This window comes from Pipra filicauda, unplaced genomic scaffold (assembly GCF_003945595.2).
Source record: "Pipra filicauda isolate LSUMZ 115617 unplaced genomic scaffold, ASM394559v2 scaffold327_size997775_pilon, whole genome shotgun sequence".
NCBI classification, from domain to species: domain Eukaryota; kingdom Metazoa; phylum Chordata; class Aves; order Passeriformes; family Pipridae; genus Pipra; species Pipra filicauda.
The window spans coordinates 34,413-50,394 of NW_024104451.1; the positions used below are offsets into that span (position 1 = coordinate 34,413).

The 15,982-nt window shown below is 41.3% G+C and overlaps 1 protein-coding gene across 8 annotated transcripts in view; it reads right to left on the bottom strand.

Annotated features, from left to right (window-relative positions):
* ETV6 (ETS variant transcription factor 6) overlaps positions 1-15,982 on the bottom strand; it is a 130,892-nt gene that overhangs the window by 16,149 nt on the left and 98,761 nt on the right. For all 8 annotated transcript variants that reach the window (XM_039383835.1, XM_027722285.2, XM_027722284.2 and 5 more), the window contains 3 exons: positions 13,603-13,767; positions 10,522-10,656; positions 5,317-5,859 (listed from right to left, as the gene is read on the bottom strand). In XM_039383835.1, the coding sequence (XP_039239769.1) occupies positions 5,317-5,859; positions 10,522-10,656; positions 13,603-13,767 (843 nt within the window). The remainder of the gene's footprint in view (positions 1-5,316; positions 5,860-10,521; positions 10,657-13,602; positions 13,768-15,982) is intronic.

Here is a 15,982-nt window from a genome sequence, read left to right on the forward strand (position 1 = left end):
AAGTCTGTGCTTTACAAAAGCCCACCAGTCACAACTATGCTGTCAAATCCTGCTGGCATCATAAATCATGACAGTGATGAGGACAGCATTGGCAGCCTCAGGCGTGTATACAGGTAGGCAATGTTATGTGCTGTCCTAAAAAACGGCTGTGTGTTTGATACACCACAGGATGTTGTTTGCCCTCCTGGCTGTCAGGGCACACTGGTGACTCATGCTGAGCCTGATGTTGACCAGCACACCCAGATCCCTCTCTGCAGGGCTGCTCTCCAGTTATTTCTCTCCCCATTTATATTTGTGCTTGGCAATTACTCCACCCCAGGTCCAGAATCTACCAGTTGGACTTGTTAAATTTCATCCCATCAATCCCAATGCTCCAATCTATAGAGACCCCTCTGCAAGGCATCTTGTCCCTCAAAAGAGTCAACAGCATCTCCCAGCTTGGTATCATCTGTAAACTTGTTGAAGTTGCATTCAACTTCTGCCTTCAGATCGTTGATAAATACATTGAACAGGCCTTGCCCTAGAATTGAGCCCTGAGGAACACCACTGATGATTGGTAGCCAGATAGATGTAGCCCTGTTCATTACAACCCTTTGAGCTCTGCCCTTCAGCCAATTATTCACACAGTGCACTGTGAATCCACTCATCCCACAGCCATGCAACTTGTCCATAAGGGACAAGTTGTGAGGGACAGTAGCAAAAGCCTTACTAAAATCCAGAACAACTATATCCACCATCTTCCCTTCATTCACTAGGTGGGTGACCTTATCATACAAAGATATCAAATTAATTAAACAGGACTTACCCTTTGTAGACCTGTGCTGACTGTGCCCAATGACTGCATTATTCTTTAAATACCTTTCAACAGTAGCCAGTATAATCTTTTCCGTAATTTTTTCCAGCCCTTCTTTGAAGGCTAATGGTACCAGTTTACAAAACTTGTAACTTTGAAGTTGTGCTTAGGTTTTTACCCTCTTTACATAGGCATAACTGTTCTTTGCTTCCTTTTCACCCTCCCTCCCCACCATCCAGCATATGCTATTGCATAGTTAACTGTGCCTGTACAGCTATTTTGCACAGAAATTAAAATAAACTAGTGTGGTGTAACACATTATAAATAATAAAGTGCATTTGCACAAAGGATTTTGCTGGTACTATGAGTTAAAAAAACCAAAAGATCATCCTTACAACTTGACACAGTTGTAAATGCTACATTGACACATCTGGAGCAAATGCAGGCACTGGGGCTCTGGTCATGGTAGCCAAGTTGAAGAGACACTGCTGAGGTGCTGTGTCTGGTGTCTTTTGATATTTAAGCTCTAAATGTCTACTGTTACAACTCTGCCTTTAGATTTTTCTCCCCACCAAATGCAGTGCAGAATCAAAAGCAATAGGTAGGGTCAGGTTCTGCAGAGGAATAGCAATGCTCATCCTTCTAAGTTGCTTGTATGAATGGGATAGGTCTGCTTCAGACACACACAGAGTGAACCCAGACCTTAAAGCATTTTACTGGGTCCTGATTCCAACAGAACAAGTAGTCCTTGGGGGGAGTCCAGCTGAACCTGCCAGTGCTCTAGAACAGCACTCTGCCTTTCACACCTACGCAGTCATTTTGTTAGTATCTGTACTGGGCAGTGCTTGAGTAAAGGAGTTGTTATATTTCTATCCCAAAGTTTCAGCACCAGAGTCTGCTGTGGATTAGTGAACAAGCATTTCAGCCCCAGAGAGCTAGTACAGAAGCTCTGAAAGATGAGCTAAAGAAATTAATCTTTTGGCATTTTTGCCTGGCTGACACTCGTTTCTCTCCTTAAAGAGAGAAAAGGTCACTGGGAGCTGAAAATCCAAGGAACCTGCTCGGTAATGTATTTCCCCTCACAAGAAACATCCAGAACTGTATTAGTTTTAAGTCACTGAATCAAAAGTAACTACCAGCATGTCTTTAGATTAATTTGGATGTTTCTAAGACAATCTCTATATGATAAAGGTTAGTATGAAACTAACCTGGTTGTAGTTGGATAATCCTGTAACAGCCTCTTGCAGGGATTCCTGTGTCTTCTTTTAAGCCACTAACAGGTTTCTGGTGAGATCTAATATGTCAGTTCCCATTTTCCTGCATACTAACAAGCTGAGCTGGACATGGATATATATTAAAATAAATGAAGTTTTGTGGTGAAAATCTGCCCTGGCTAAAGTCAACAGCAGTGCTCCCAAGGAAGGATGGGGGAACAGAACTTCAGGATGGCTGCAGAAAGCATTTCTGGTAGCTTTGGTTCCACCGGGACTGCAAAGACTGCCTCAGCCATGATGCACTATGAATGCCTGCAAATGCAATAACTCCCACCTCTCCTTGAACCTTGGGGAAATACCTTTCACAAGATATCAAAGTCCTAAAATGTTTGTTAAGAAAACCTTCACAGTCAGAGGTTTGTGGGGCGTAGAATTTCCAGTCTGCAGAAGGGCTAATTTCAGGTGCCCCTTCTTGACAGAAACTGCCACCGTGTTAAAAAAAAAAAAAGAAAAGAAACAGAAAAAAAGAAAAAAAGATATCTCTTTTTCCCTCACAGAGAGAAATCCCTGGAGATTGTCTGGGGAGAACCAAGATTGACTAATTAAAAAAATTCAGAGCTAAAAGTAAGCCATATACTGCCTGCTTGCTTAGAGTCCAAGTTAGGAACTGACTACCAGCAGTGTTGCTGCTTTGAATTAGCAGTTCCAGTGGGGAAAACTGTCCATTACACTGCTCTGCAAAACCTGACTTCTGAGCTATTTTTAATATTTTAATATTTTTACATGCTGTTAACTAGATGACTGCTGATGCTTGAGTTACTTAGTTTACCCCTTGTCTGATGTATTTACAGAGGATGCAAATCTGCCTTTTGATCATCCCAACACAATGACCTCTAGTTCTGACAAAGTTACAGAAAGACTTGTGCATATTGTGTTCAGAAGATAGCTAAACATAATTTTCAAAATCAACTCTAGCCAATGATGAGTAATATAAAGATACTTTATGCCTCTGGCTTTGCTAGAAAAGTGTTAAATGGCTTTAGAAAATAAGATAAGATCTTCAACTTGAAATTCTTTGCTGTAAAAGGGAAAGTCCTTTACCACAAAAATTAATATTTTGAAAAATGATATTACATAAAAAAGTAGGAAAGATTAGTTAGCCAGTGAGTTTTGTTTGAGAGAAAGTCCTGAGCTCTACTGACTGATGAAAAATAGATTCACGCTGATATAAAAAAAGAAATTAAATAACTTTCTGGCAAGAGCTCTAAATTGAAGGCTGTGAGATGGGTGGAAAGCAGGTAGACAGGTATGTACTTTCTTTCTAGGAGGCCTAAGTATATTCTGCCATTGAATTCAACAGCTCTGATGAAGTTGAAAGGCATGAAACATGGGCCATCTAAATGTTTGGTAGTAATCCGGTTTTTTGTCACCTTTAAATTGGCTGTGACCTCTTCAGAGGGTGTATCTACAGTTCAGGGGCCATTACAATCCAACCAGAATAGCACTGCCTTGTGCCTGTGCAGCAGGTGAGGCTTGTTGGCATTTACAATTAAAGGACATAGGGCACTGATGGAAGTACACTGGTGAATTCATCAGTAGAAATCACATAAATCTAACCATGAGCCATGTACTTCCCCAATCCCTGACCATAAAGCACAGCCTTCATCTGAACTGAATGCCTGAATATGCTTCAGGTCTTTCTGGCATGAAATACTTCACCAACTATTTAAGACATACCACCCATGCTGGTGGGTCTACGCAAAGCCGTGGGACTGCAAGTGAAAGCACCTAAGCCTGCAAATATAACATTTTAAGTACATACTACTACATACTTGTCAAGCAACTGTGTTAGGCCCAAATATCCATGGGCTTGGGCTCTGTTGCCCTGAGAACAACATAGGAATGGAAAGGACGTGGAAGTACTAGTTACAGGGCTGGTGTCACTGGACCCAGTGCACAAACTGCAGAAACCAAAGATGCCCAATTATGTAAGAAAAAAATTAAAAAATTATCCCATCACCCATTCTCCATATTTTTTCTTCATTTCATTTCAGACAAGGCTTTATTCTTACAGAATGTTTCCTTCTGAAAAATAAAAATTAACAACCCCCTTGATCTTCCAGTAATACTTTCTGGGAAAGAAATCTCCATCGATGCAACCAGCAGAGTATTTTCTCTGCCACAACATTATTTCTTAACTTGCTGAGAACAGTGTGGGTAATAAAAATCAAAAGGAGGGAACCAAGTGTCAGCCAAGCAAAAATGCCAAAAGACTAATTTCTTTAACTCATCTTTCTATTATGTGAAAGGATCATGGTCCTTGTTATGCTTGATGTTGACTAGATGGTAAGATATGTATCTCTGGAGTTTAAAGTGGTAAGTCTTAAGAAAATAGAAAATCTTCCTCATTAAAGCTGAGGCAGCACCACATCTGTAACAAATTTAAGGCATGTAAGGACAAAAAAGAACAAGGTGTTTTAAAATGTACCTCTGTGGACATGTGTAATACCCCACAGGAACTGGGTATCACGTTAGGTTACTGCTAACATAAATACATGGAATGTTTTTGGGTGTGGTGTGTATTTACAAATTTTTCTCAAAAGAAATTGATTACTGGGGCATTCAGCATATTTCTGAAGTGGCTGGATTCCCCTTGGCCCTCTCCCTATCTATTTATAGTTCCCTTATGAGTACAAGAAGCATCTTCTGTAACCTCAGCTTCCTGAGTCAGTCTATTGTGATGTCAGTTATTTACGATAACAAAATTGAGACAGTGCCTGTGGCTTGCATGGGACAAAGACAACCTTGTTTCTGTAAAAAGGGACAATCCTAGTGCGAGAAGCACAGGAAAGGCTATGAAGCAGGACTCCTAGGTGGTATTTCATTAATCCTGCCAGCTCCATAATGGGCTGGACATTGCACTGACAGAGGTTTTTTCCTTTCCATGGGATTGGACACTAATGTGAATGCAACTTTTGGAAAACTACTTCTCTGCAGGACAAGGCTTTGGAGATAGGTATCTTGTGAAACAAATGGATTGCTAGTGGGTAGAGAGACAGTGAGTGTCAGGATGCAAATGATTCAATACCAATTACACGTTCTGTGGTCACAGGCAAGTCATTCTGCACCTCTGCTGACCTGGCATGAAACTGGTTTATTAATATTTAACTGTCTAAGCCACAGATGTAGTGAAATTTGCAGAATGCCAGTAAACTCTTGAGGTCACAGAGTAGCAAAAGAAAACGAGAAGCATGGTTAGTTATGAATGAAGAGCATCAACTTTGGTGCAGCCTCGAGAATGTCACTTACCTGCTATTCTTCCAATTGGCATTGCATGGTCCTCAGGAGGGGATACAGACACCATGATGTGGTTCATATAAGCTAACTCTTCTCGGTGGGACAGGTTGATTGGCTTTACTTCCCTGTGCAGCCCATCCTCAGACAGCCTTGGTGGTTTGAAATCGGAGTGCCTGGGGTTCAATATCAAAGGATGCATGATAGGGCTGGGCATCAGCTGGATGACCCTGGTGTTCTCCTGGCGAGGGCTGGAGGGCTTCTGGAGCACCTCAGAAGGAGGCGGGCAGTGGTTGTTTTCTACTGGGGACACTGAGAGAGGATAAGGCTCTTGCTGGTTGTTCTCATGATGATGCCTCGTTCCCGGCACCCTGTCGGCTGGGGAGAGGCGACGGATAGTGTTGTCCATAGGGGACTTGAGTGGTCGCTGATCGGGATCTGGTGATGGACGGTGGTTGTTACTGATGGGCGATCTAGAACGATGCAACAGTTCAATGGTTGGGGGGTTGTGGTGGACTGTTTCTGTGGATGGTCTTGAAGGTCTCTGGACAAAGCTATCTGTGGAGAAAAAAGAGGTCCCAAAAATACAGATTGTCCACACTGTGATCAAGGTGTAGGAACTAACTCTCCAACTCCTAGCCAGGCTTACTGGGTACTGCTGTCAGCTTGGAAATGTTGACCTACAGATGCCCAGAAAAACATCATGTAAATGCAGATAGTTACTACTACACATAATGAAATCAGTACTGTGAAACAATCTCCTTCCACCACCATGTATCAATAGTTCCTGGAGAAATATGTTAAGAGAAATCCCATTATGAGAAGCTGACCAGTACATATGTGAAGAGTAAAATCTGATTTAGTTGTACTAACCCTGTTTCTGTGCAAATGCTTTGAAACTTATCTCCTGCCATTCATGTCTCTATGTGTGGTTCCTGTTACTGTACCACAATGACAACAGTAAGGTAGAAGGCAAAGACAAAAAGGGAAAATGTCTGCAGGAAAATATTGGGCTGTAAGTTCTAGATGGTAGAGGGCTCAGGTCAAGGTAGAGAATAACTCAGTCTGAAATACAGACTGGGTTATTTAAAAAAAAAATCACTGGTAGGAAGCTCTTTGTGAAACACTAGCTAAATTTTATCCCTGCCTTCATTTTAAGAGCATGTAACATCTACATAAGGATATTTTCATCTTCTTTTGTTTAGTCTATGCTGTCTATTGATGGGTTGTCCCATATAAGCACTTACATGTCTTCATAGCAGGAGGACTTCTAGCATCATGTTTGCATAAGCATACTTGCCCAGCTATGATGCTTAACAGTAGGGGGGAGATAAACCACAGCTCTAGGTCAGTGTCTTTACGTACTAACAATCCTCTCACAAAATTAAAATGTTTGCCAGTGCAAACTTTCAGGTTAAGGCCATCAGTTTTGACTTGGGAAATTACTGACAAAGAGGAAAATACCACTGGAGCACAGTGACTAACAGGTCTTTATCTGAAAAACAAAGATCAAATTTCAGTGCTGTTTGTTGAAAGCCTTGGATGATGACAGAAGAATACGTAAGTACGTGTCAAAAGCTCAAACGAGCAGCTGCTTATTTGTGGCTGCTGGTTTGTTCACTCCATTTTCTCTGATCCTTTAAGGATTCTTTTGCTCTCTTGTCAAGGCAGTGATACCTGCTGAAGACCCCAGATTGCCCACAGTGAAGACCCCAGGGCTCCCACTGCCCTGGAACCCAGGTAGGCATTGGGAAAGGGAAAGGTGTGAACAGGAAAAGCTCAAGTCCTGAGAAAATGTAGTGCAAGGCAGTGACATAGCACCAACCCTTTTCCCTACTCAACAGTCTGTTCATGCTAAAGTCTACAGGAAAACCTGAAGTTTTAGGCAGAACCTACATTGCTCCAGAACACTTACTGCACACACCTGTGGTCCCAGACAAGAAAAATCCATTTGTAGAGCTATTTAAGACATTCACAGTGAAACAGCTGGAGGACATGAAACTTCAGAACTATATATTGTTGTTGTTTAAACGCAGTTTTAAATACAATCTGGCCAGATAATGTGGAATAGCCCAAATGAAAGAAGATAAAAGAGGAATTAACTTACAACTGTACGTACTTCTGTGACTGTCTTTTCTTAAAGTCTCCTTTCTTTGCCACAATAGAAAGAAAATCAACCCCCAAATTTTATTCAGCATCCTATCTTCTACAGACCATCCACCCTCATCATGGTATATTCAAATGCCCTGTGCTCATTCTTGGCATGTAAATATAGACCAGAACATTGTATTGTTTGTCCTACTTATTTAAAGTGCCTTGGCAGAGGGGAGCAGCTATCTTTAAAGCAGAAAGGGATGCCTTGCTGTGCTTTCCATCAAGCTCTCTGCAAACGTTAGTTGGCTCTGACAAGCTCCAAAAAGAAACGGACCTTTCTGTCTGCTTCCAAACCATGGTGATACTGAACCTGGACAGAGTGGAGAGAAGGCAGAGACTGAGGAACTCTTTAAAAAGCAGTAAGAGGAAAAACCACAAATGGGTACACACTAGAGGTTCACTTTCCACCAAGATCTTTCTCTTTAAATACTTAACAAAAGAATCACCTCATGGCCAAAGATGCTGTTTGCCATAAAACAATTCCAATTCAGCTCCAAGGAGTTCCACTGCCACAAATGACCCTGAGCAGAATAAAATCCTAATCATTCATTTCTTGGCACAATCTGATGACTGTAGTTTGAGCACACATGGTATATCATTTCATGGAGCACTAGATTCACTCATCGATCTGGCTCTTCATTCAGAATGATCAACACTCTTTTCTTGAAAAGAAAGCTGTGAAAGGAAATTCACCTCCCAGGAAATTTGCTGACCTATCTGATCCATATTGGGATGGGTGGGGCTGCACTTAACTTGGGGAAGGAGCAATTGCTGGCATGACAATCCCAAAGACTGGCACTCTTTGCTTACCCACAAAAGTGCAGGGAATGACAGTGTAAACTTCCTGTATGGCATCTCATCAAATGACTCAGAGCTCCCTCAGAAAGACCAATGGAGATGTAGGTAATTCACTTTCCACTGGTCATCCCTCTACAGGGACAGAGCATTCCAAGGCAATGCTAATGCATCTTGGAGATATTCTGAACTGCAATTAATTTGAAACAGCCAAACCCCCTTTGTTTGAGCCTAGCAAAAAGCCACTATATGTAAATGAAAGCATTTAGAAGCAGGATCATAAGTATAATCTATTAGAAAATAGGCAAAAGACCCAGAAAATTGAAAAAGATCATTGGAGTAAGGAGGGATTCTAAAAAAAAAAACACCTCACCTATGAAGTTTAACCACTCAATATTGTGCCAAGTTAACACCTGTCCCCTCTGTCACAGTTTGTGAGTTAGCCAGGGTTAAGTTCTGCTCCTCACAGTCATTCTCCTTTTTTTACTAAGTTGCAATTTGCTGAGGGAAAATGAAAACTTAATTGTGCTAGTTTTTCCCAAGTGACTCTGTGAAATAGGAAGAAGTAATGTTAAAATACATAAATAAATAAATTCACCTGCCTATAAATTCTTGGCATAGAGATTTTTTGATTGCTCAGTCTTGTGACAGCAAACTGTAGTTTCTTTTGCTTGTTTTGAAGTTCCTCTCACAGCAAACCAAGAACTATTTTTTGTCATTATAAAGAAAAGTTTTAAGTAATAGCACAGAGTTTTCTAAGCAAAAACACTGGTACTATCAGCAGCCAGAGTGTTGTAAGGAAGAAATCAAAGTTGTTCCTTAATCGCTACATTATAAAGGACTTATGTTTTAAGTGATACACTTGAAAGGCTGACTCATCATCCCTGTGAAATCCTCTCTAGTGAAAGCTGCTCCATATGTTTAAGGTGGGAGTGTCTGAAAGAGCAGCTAGTTTGAAATTTAGAATGGGAACACACATGGGTGAAGGCCAAGCTTCAGGAAAAGACTGAGATTTTACTAATAGTCTCTGGAAAGTGACTGAATACACTAGACAACTCTCTTGCACAACTCTGCTAATTGAACCTCATCCTGACCTGTAGCGCCTTCACCTAAGCTGAAATAATTTACACACCTGTGTAGAAAGACTTTGGAGTGTCCTTATTCCACCTGCTGTTGTCCTGCTCTTGGCTTAATTTTAGAGTTTTGCTGGTGCCATTTGATTCTGGCAGGGTCAGACTGGCTATAGGTAATTTATACAGGTCTGACAGTACCCCTGAACCCTCTCTTGCAATCCCATGTTGAATCTTCAAATAGATGCATATCAAATAGCATTAGTACATCTTTTATCCAGTTAGCACAGACTAGGGTGACATCCTAACTCACTTATGTTCTCTTCTGTTTACTTACAAAAGGAGTAACACCACTTTTTCCTAGATTTTTTTAAATTGAAAAAGTGAATTCTGCCTGATGCTTTGAAAAGGCCTTTGAAGAGGCCTAGGTTTTATATTTTTCTGTTATATACCCAAGAAACCCAAGAAGTACTTTAGTGTGTGTATTTTTAAAGAAAATAAATCTTCAATTTTCTATTGAAAGCAGCAGACTTACAATTTGATCTGTACGAATAACAAGTAGAAGAAGCCCAAGTATGAAATTCCAAACTTACCTATTCTTTCTTCATCACCTCTGAGAGTCATGGTGTGTGTGGATACTACCAGACCTAAGCAAGTAATTCTGATAGTAAAAATGAGAGAAAACCTGCAGAAACCCCCTTCTCTCAATATGAGTTGCTCAACCAGCCCAAAAGCTGAGCAGCATGATGGGCTCAGTTCTAGGAACTCTGGCACGATGTTCAGATTGTCAGCCGAAGTGACTTTGAGTAAGATATTCCTCTCTGAGGCTGCCTTCTTCCTTGGTCTGCAAACAATTGCATTTACCTGCATCTCCAGGATACTAAGTCCATGAAGCAACCCTGTCTACCTAATTGGGTGCGAGGAAAAACGAATCAGTGGGGTCAATAAAACTTTCTGCTTTTTAATCTGTATCTGGCATAGCTTTTAAAGAGGCTTTGGAAAGAGAACAAAATAATAGAAGACAAATGGAGAACGTCTAGTTCACTCACTAGACCATTTGATTGTTCTAAAGCTATGGACACAAAGGGAGGAGAGTAGCTTTATTTAAGTAACACTGAAGCAAGAAATTTGCATAATTCCTCACAGCCTTACTCTACTTGCCTCTCTAATAGCAGCTCCTGTAAGAATGAGACAGAGTTACCTTCATCATGATTCTGGTGTAATATGACCTCTGGTTGAGCATGGATAGAGTTCCCAGGGTGGAAGAAAGGTGTGAAGAGCATACGAGCTTTCCTTTGCTTCAGGATATGCTGAAGGAGTTCATATAAAACATCACCTGAAAGATAAACAGCAGGAAAAAGGAAACAAAAATGTACATGACTGATGAGAAGACTCATTTAGCCATCTGATGCATGAAGTCATGCCTCTTGGGTGCTATTTTCAGACCTAAAAATGCTTGCAGTAAAATCCTACATTTCACTGCTTTGCAACGTTCTTCTCTGAAAGGAAAAAAAGGCACATCACACCTCTGTGTGACTGTGGCAAAACAGAACAACATTCCCTGGCATCGTAACTGTTCTGTCTTTCCTCAATGAAACAGACCACCACAATATCTAGAAGACCAATGCACTAACTGCTTATTTTGTGACTTTTATAAACCACATCGTGTGTTGATGCCCTTCTTCCAACAACATCTACATAAAACACACAGGTACTTACACATTTTGTCTGGTGTAACTGGTTGAACATTTCAAAGTGAAAATGTACATCACAGGGTAGGAAGTCTCTTGACTTTTAATTCTGCTTGCTCTCTTCTGTTTGTCACTGCTCATATTACAGAGGAACAGGTTGCAGCAATAACATATTAACTGAAAAGGAACTTGGGTTTCACTTAAGAAAACATATTTTCTGGGAAAGTTATCTCAAGCATGTGGGGATTTTTTTAGCAGTTGTTTCTACAAGATTGTAAGCTGCGCATCATTTGTTCCTTGTCTCTATAAACTGCCAATATTCTATTTGTGGACAAGTTTAGTTGCTTGGTGTGAAACAGTTAAAGCCATACTGCTTTCCATAGTTCGGCTTCCTTTATTTTTAACATCTTGGCTGCTTTTACTGTCTCAGCAGTGACTTTAGGGCATTTTTAAAAGGTGATTGCAATACCTGAAAATTCAATTAAAAACAAAGCCTCAAGAACCCAGTTACATGGCAGTCTAAAAAGTGATTTTACCACATACTTTCCATAACTGAATACAATAGTGGCATAATCATAACTAGTGCTGTAACACTCCAAGCAATAAGATAGCAAATTTGTACCTCTTTTGATTTGGCCTGACAGAGTAGTGAAAATGTCCATAAAGCTGTCTGTCTTTCTTTTAGCTAACAAAATAGTTACACTTCTGCATCACCCAGGTGTAGTAATGCTAGCTAAGATGGTGAAAAGCATTTTTCATTCTCTCCCTCCTCTGCTGTCCCCCTTCCCTGGCCAGCCTGAACAGAACATCTGTGGGGCTGTGAGCCCATTTTATTGCTTGGACTGTGTGCAGTGGATGAGGTTCTCTTGGTTTAACCATGAGTGGAAACAATACAACTTTCATTTAGCTTCAGTCTTGGAAAACTTAATGCCTCTATGGCAAACATTATTTCACAGTTCTTAAATTTCATAGACAGTTAATTTCTGGGAAATACTGAGGTAATGTCCTACCTACAGTCATCTAAATTTTTAAGGACTTACTCAGATATTCTCTACAAGGTTTATTATCAAGGTTTATTATGGGGAACACACAGAGAGAAGAAAGAGAGAAAATGCAAGGGAGGAGGCCTTTAGTTTGGTTATTTCATTCTAAATTTAGGTAAATAACTGCTTAACCTTCTGCATAAAGTAAGACTTTCCAAGTCAGAGGCTCTTCCCTGGGAACACTTTATTTCTAGCCTACAAACATTTTCAATCCTGCTCATTTCAAGTGCCCTCACAACACAAAAAGGGGAATATACCTTCATAACTTCCACGCAGGAAAGTATAGTAAGGGGAGTTGCACACAACATACATAAAGGTGTCCCTTGCAGTCCTCACCCACATCCCTGCATTCAACACTCCTTTTGCTTTAAGCAGGGCTAATTTTTTAGGAAAATGATTCCAAGTGGAGTACCAGAATTAAAAAAAAAAAAAAAAAAAAAGACATTTCTTGGCATCAGTTCTCACTGACAACAGGCGCTAATGTTTGGCCTCTTCTTCCATACAAAATAAGCACATGCTTAAAAAACTTCATATGCACTACATATAAGCAACAATTTGCGAGGTAGATTCTGCAGGAGGATGGCTGGGGAGATTCACCAAGCAGGCTGGTGCAGAATTACTGCCACAGCTTGATTATCAGCTGGATCCAAGCAGCATCAGCTGTACTTCAGCACCTAGTGAGCCTCGCACTAGAAGCCTCCTCACAGCAATTCTGTCACCGCTTGGTCCAAGCTCTTTGATCACCTATGGTGATTGAATTACAAGCCTTTATATTTAACAGGAGTACCTTGTATGGTCACAAAAAAAAGCTCACAACTCATATTTAGTTAAACACCCCTGACAAAGGAGGGCAGATGCTTACTCTGACTGTAAAACTGGAGCAGACAGACTGCAGGAGATATAAATACAGGCAGGCAACATGCACATTTCTAAATCTTCTTTGTGAGTAAGTGAAGACATAATTTGAGCAATAGGCAGGACTGATTCACACATCTGTCTGTGCTGTGCCTTGGGCTGGATTCCAGCACATGAGAGAATACGGTAAAGTAAGGCAAAACCCACAGGGGTTGTTAAATAGAGGCAAAGTCCCCAAGGGAGGAGTTTTGCAGTTGCTTTTAGCAGCACCTCAGCCAAGTTAACTGTGAGGCAAAATGCAAATACAGGCTGCTTAAAGATTAACTTGATTAACTTGCTGCTGTAGTTGGGTCTGTGAACAGATAAGCCTTTAACAGGGAAGAGCTGGAAGTCACAAAATGCTGCCAGAGAAGCTTGCTTTCTGGGAGCTCTGCAGGGAGTTTCACCTAATAAACAGGTTGGAGGTTTGAATTTGGATTTGCGCTCAAATATGCCGACAACTCAGGTGTATCAAGATTTCATTCCCTCTCTGTCCTTTTTGTCCTTGCCTCATACAAGTGTCCCCGTCCTCTGTCTCCCCTCCCTTTCCCAGTCTACTCCAATAAAGGCGACCGTTTCCTCCTATGACCCTGTTCAGCTTTTGTTGCAGCTTCCTCTCTCTTTTCAATCACAGCTTCTGTAAAAAATTCTCACCCGAATGAGGAGACCTGTATCGGAAGTCCTCTTTGGTCAGGAGCAGCAGAGCCTTGCCGTTCATCTCGAAAGTGTTGCTCTCAATCGGCCTCAAGGAAAACTCCTTCTCCGCCCACCTGAGCCACTGTGCCACATCCTCCCTGCTCCAGTAAACGGGCTGCAAACCTGTGGCAGGAAGAGACCGTGATTGTGTTACCAAATTGAGGCAAGGCAGAGGAATGTGGGTAAGTGTCAGTGAACCCCCCTTTCCTCCCACACCATAATGTACAAAGTCTCAGGGGAAAGTGTAGGAGAGGAATGTCGTATTGATGCAGAATTACTCTAAGCACTGGACTGTGAAATACTTCATTAGCTTAGGCACCTTGGTTTATCTGTGACATACTGTGAAACAAGAACTGCCTCAGCATCCTGAAAAAAAGCTCCTAAGAAATTATTTCATTTCAGATTTCCACTGTGCAGTGGGGTTTTCCTCCAACTGCTCCTTGTAATGTGCAGAGCAGGCAGCAGGCAAAGTCCTTGGCCCCATCCATCCTTGGTGTGTATCCTTTCATGGAAGAGAAGTGTGCTCTCTCTTCACACCCCTTGTAAATTTATGGATGAAAAATAACAAGAAGTTGTCAGATGCAAAAGAGCTGGGGTCTGTAAGGAAGGGCTGCTTAACACAGCCTCTGTAACAATGTGTCTGTAAGCCATTATCAGTCCATGTATGGTTGAGAGAGGCGTATTCAGACAGGCCCACTCCTCCTCCAGATGCCATCACATTAGCAGATGCTATTCCCGCACTACAGAGGAAAACCAGTACTGAGACTGTGGCACCTTTAGCACTGTGTTTCCTGTATAAAATATTAGCAATGTAACTCTGTCCATAGAAGGGGATATATAATTTTATGGCAAAATAGCAGGGATATCTATTGGTTTGGGCACAGATTTTCCAGGGTGCCGAGGAGAATCTGGCACTCCCTTTCTCCCAGCCAGCTCGTACAGCAGATAGAGCCTAGGCTATTGTGTTTACTCACAGGGGCCCAACAAAGTTACCATCAAAATTTTGTCTTTATTGGGCCCAGGCAGAGAAGCTTTGGAGGTAAGACAATTCAATATCTGTTCTCCAGACAAATTTAAATAGTTTCCTTCCCCTGATAGAAGGAAACTACCCAAGTAGAGAGATTATCTCCAATCCACTGGGTGATAAAAGCTTTCTCTTTTTTTTCCCCTGGTGAGATGACTCATTGTTTGACTTGCTACAAAGCTTACCCACTGTGCATAGGAACATAAAATTTGCTGAATGTGATCAGCTCTCGGGTACACAGACTCTGGCAGAAGCTAGTACCTTATGCTTCAGAGGAAGATGAACCTCCCTTCCTTGTATTGCACCTGGCTGATTGTATGCTGCACATGGGAAGAAATTTCCTTCCTGGCACACCATTCTCTGAGATCTGATTACCCTCTTCCTACCAAACACTAAAAGAAACCTGGGAGAGTTGTACCACTCCTGTTTTGGTTTGGTTTTTACTTCTTTAACAGATAGGCAACTCTTTTTTTCTGTTTTAGCAAGAGGTAACATGCAGTGAATTGCATTCTTCGGCTATGCCAGATTCCCAAACAATGGCTTTGGAAAGTCCCAGAATCACAGCTGCATACAGAACTGAACCTCTGTCAGAAAAGGAATTGAGATCATGCCTGAGAAAGGATCAGAGTTGACCTAAGGAAGGGACCTCTGCATGGCAGTAGCAAGAATTTCCTCTGGCTTTCAACTGCACTGTATTATGTGCCACACAGAAACAAGTAGTAGAAATTATTTATTTATGAAATATTTGAATTCTATTTCCCCTATGAATTAGGGTCTGCTTATTTGGGTCAGAGCTTTCTGTAGGACCTTTCTTTCTGAAGAGCCTGAACTGAGGTGAGGTGCAGATTTGCTCAGAGACATGGAAACCATCATCTGAAATCCCAGAATGAGGTTCATCTTTTGCTGAATACAGAGCTATTCCTGCAGAAAATACACTCCAGACCCCAGGCAGCATGCACATTGACTATAGCTAAAAGAGAAAGAAGTAAGACATGATGCAGCCAGACTACAACATACAAAAGGGTTTTAAAAGACCATCTGAGGAGTGCTTGAAATACTCTTGTGTGGTTTCTTTTGCCTCCCTCTTTGCCATGCCACGCAAGTCATAAATTGCCCAAAGGAGAACTGTTGTGTAGAAATCTAACCAGACTTCTGATGTGCATTTCACAAGATGAGGCATGAAACAAAAGAAAACATCACTGGGAAAATCAGGTTGACAAGGACAGAGTTGTATGATAACTTCACATGAGGTGTGTGCTCCCTTATATATACATCAACGTAATAAATAAACCACTCCCTGTACAAACACAGATC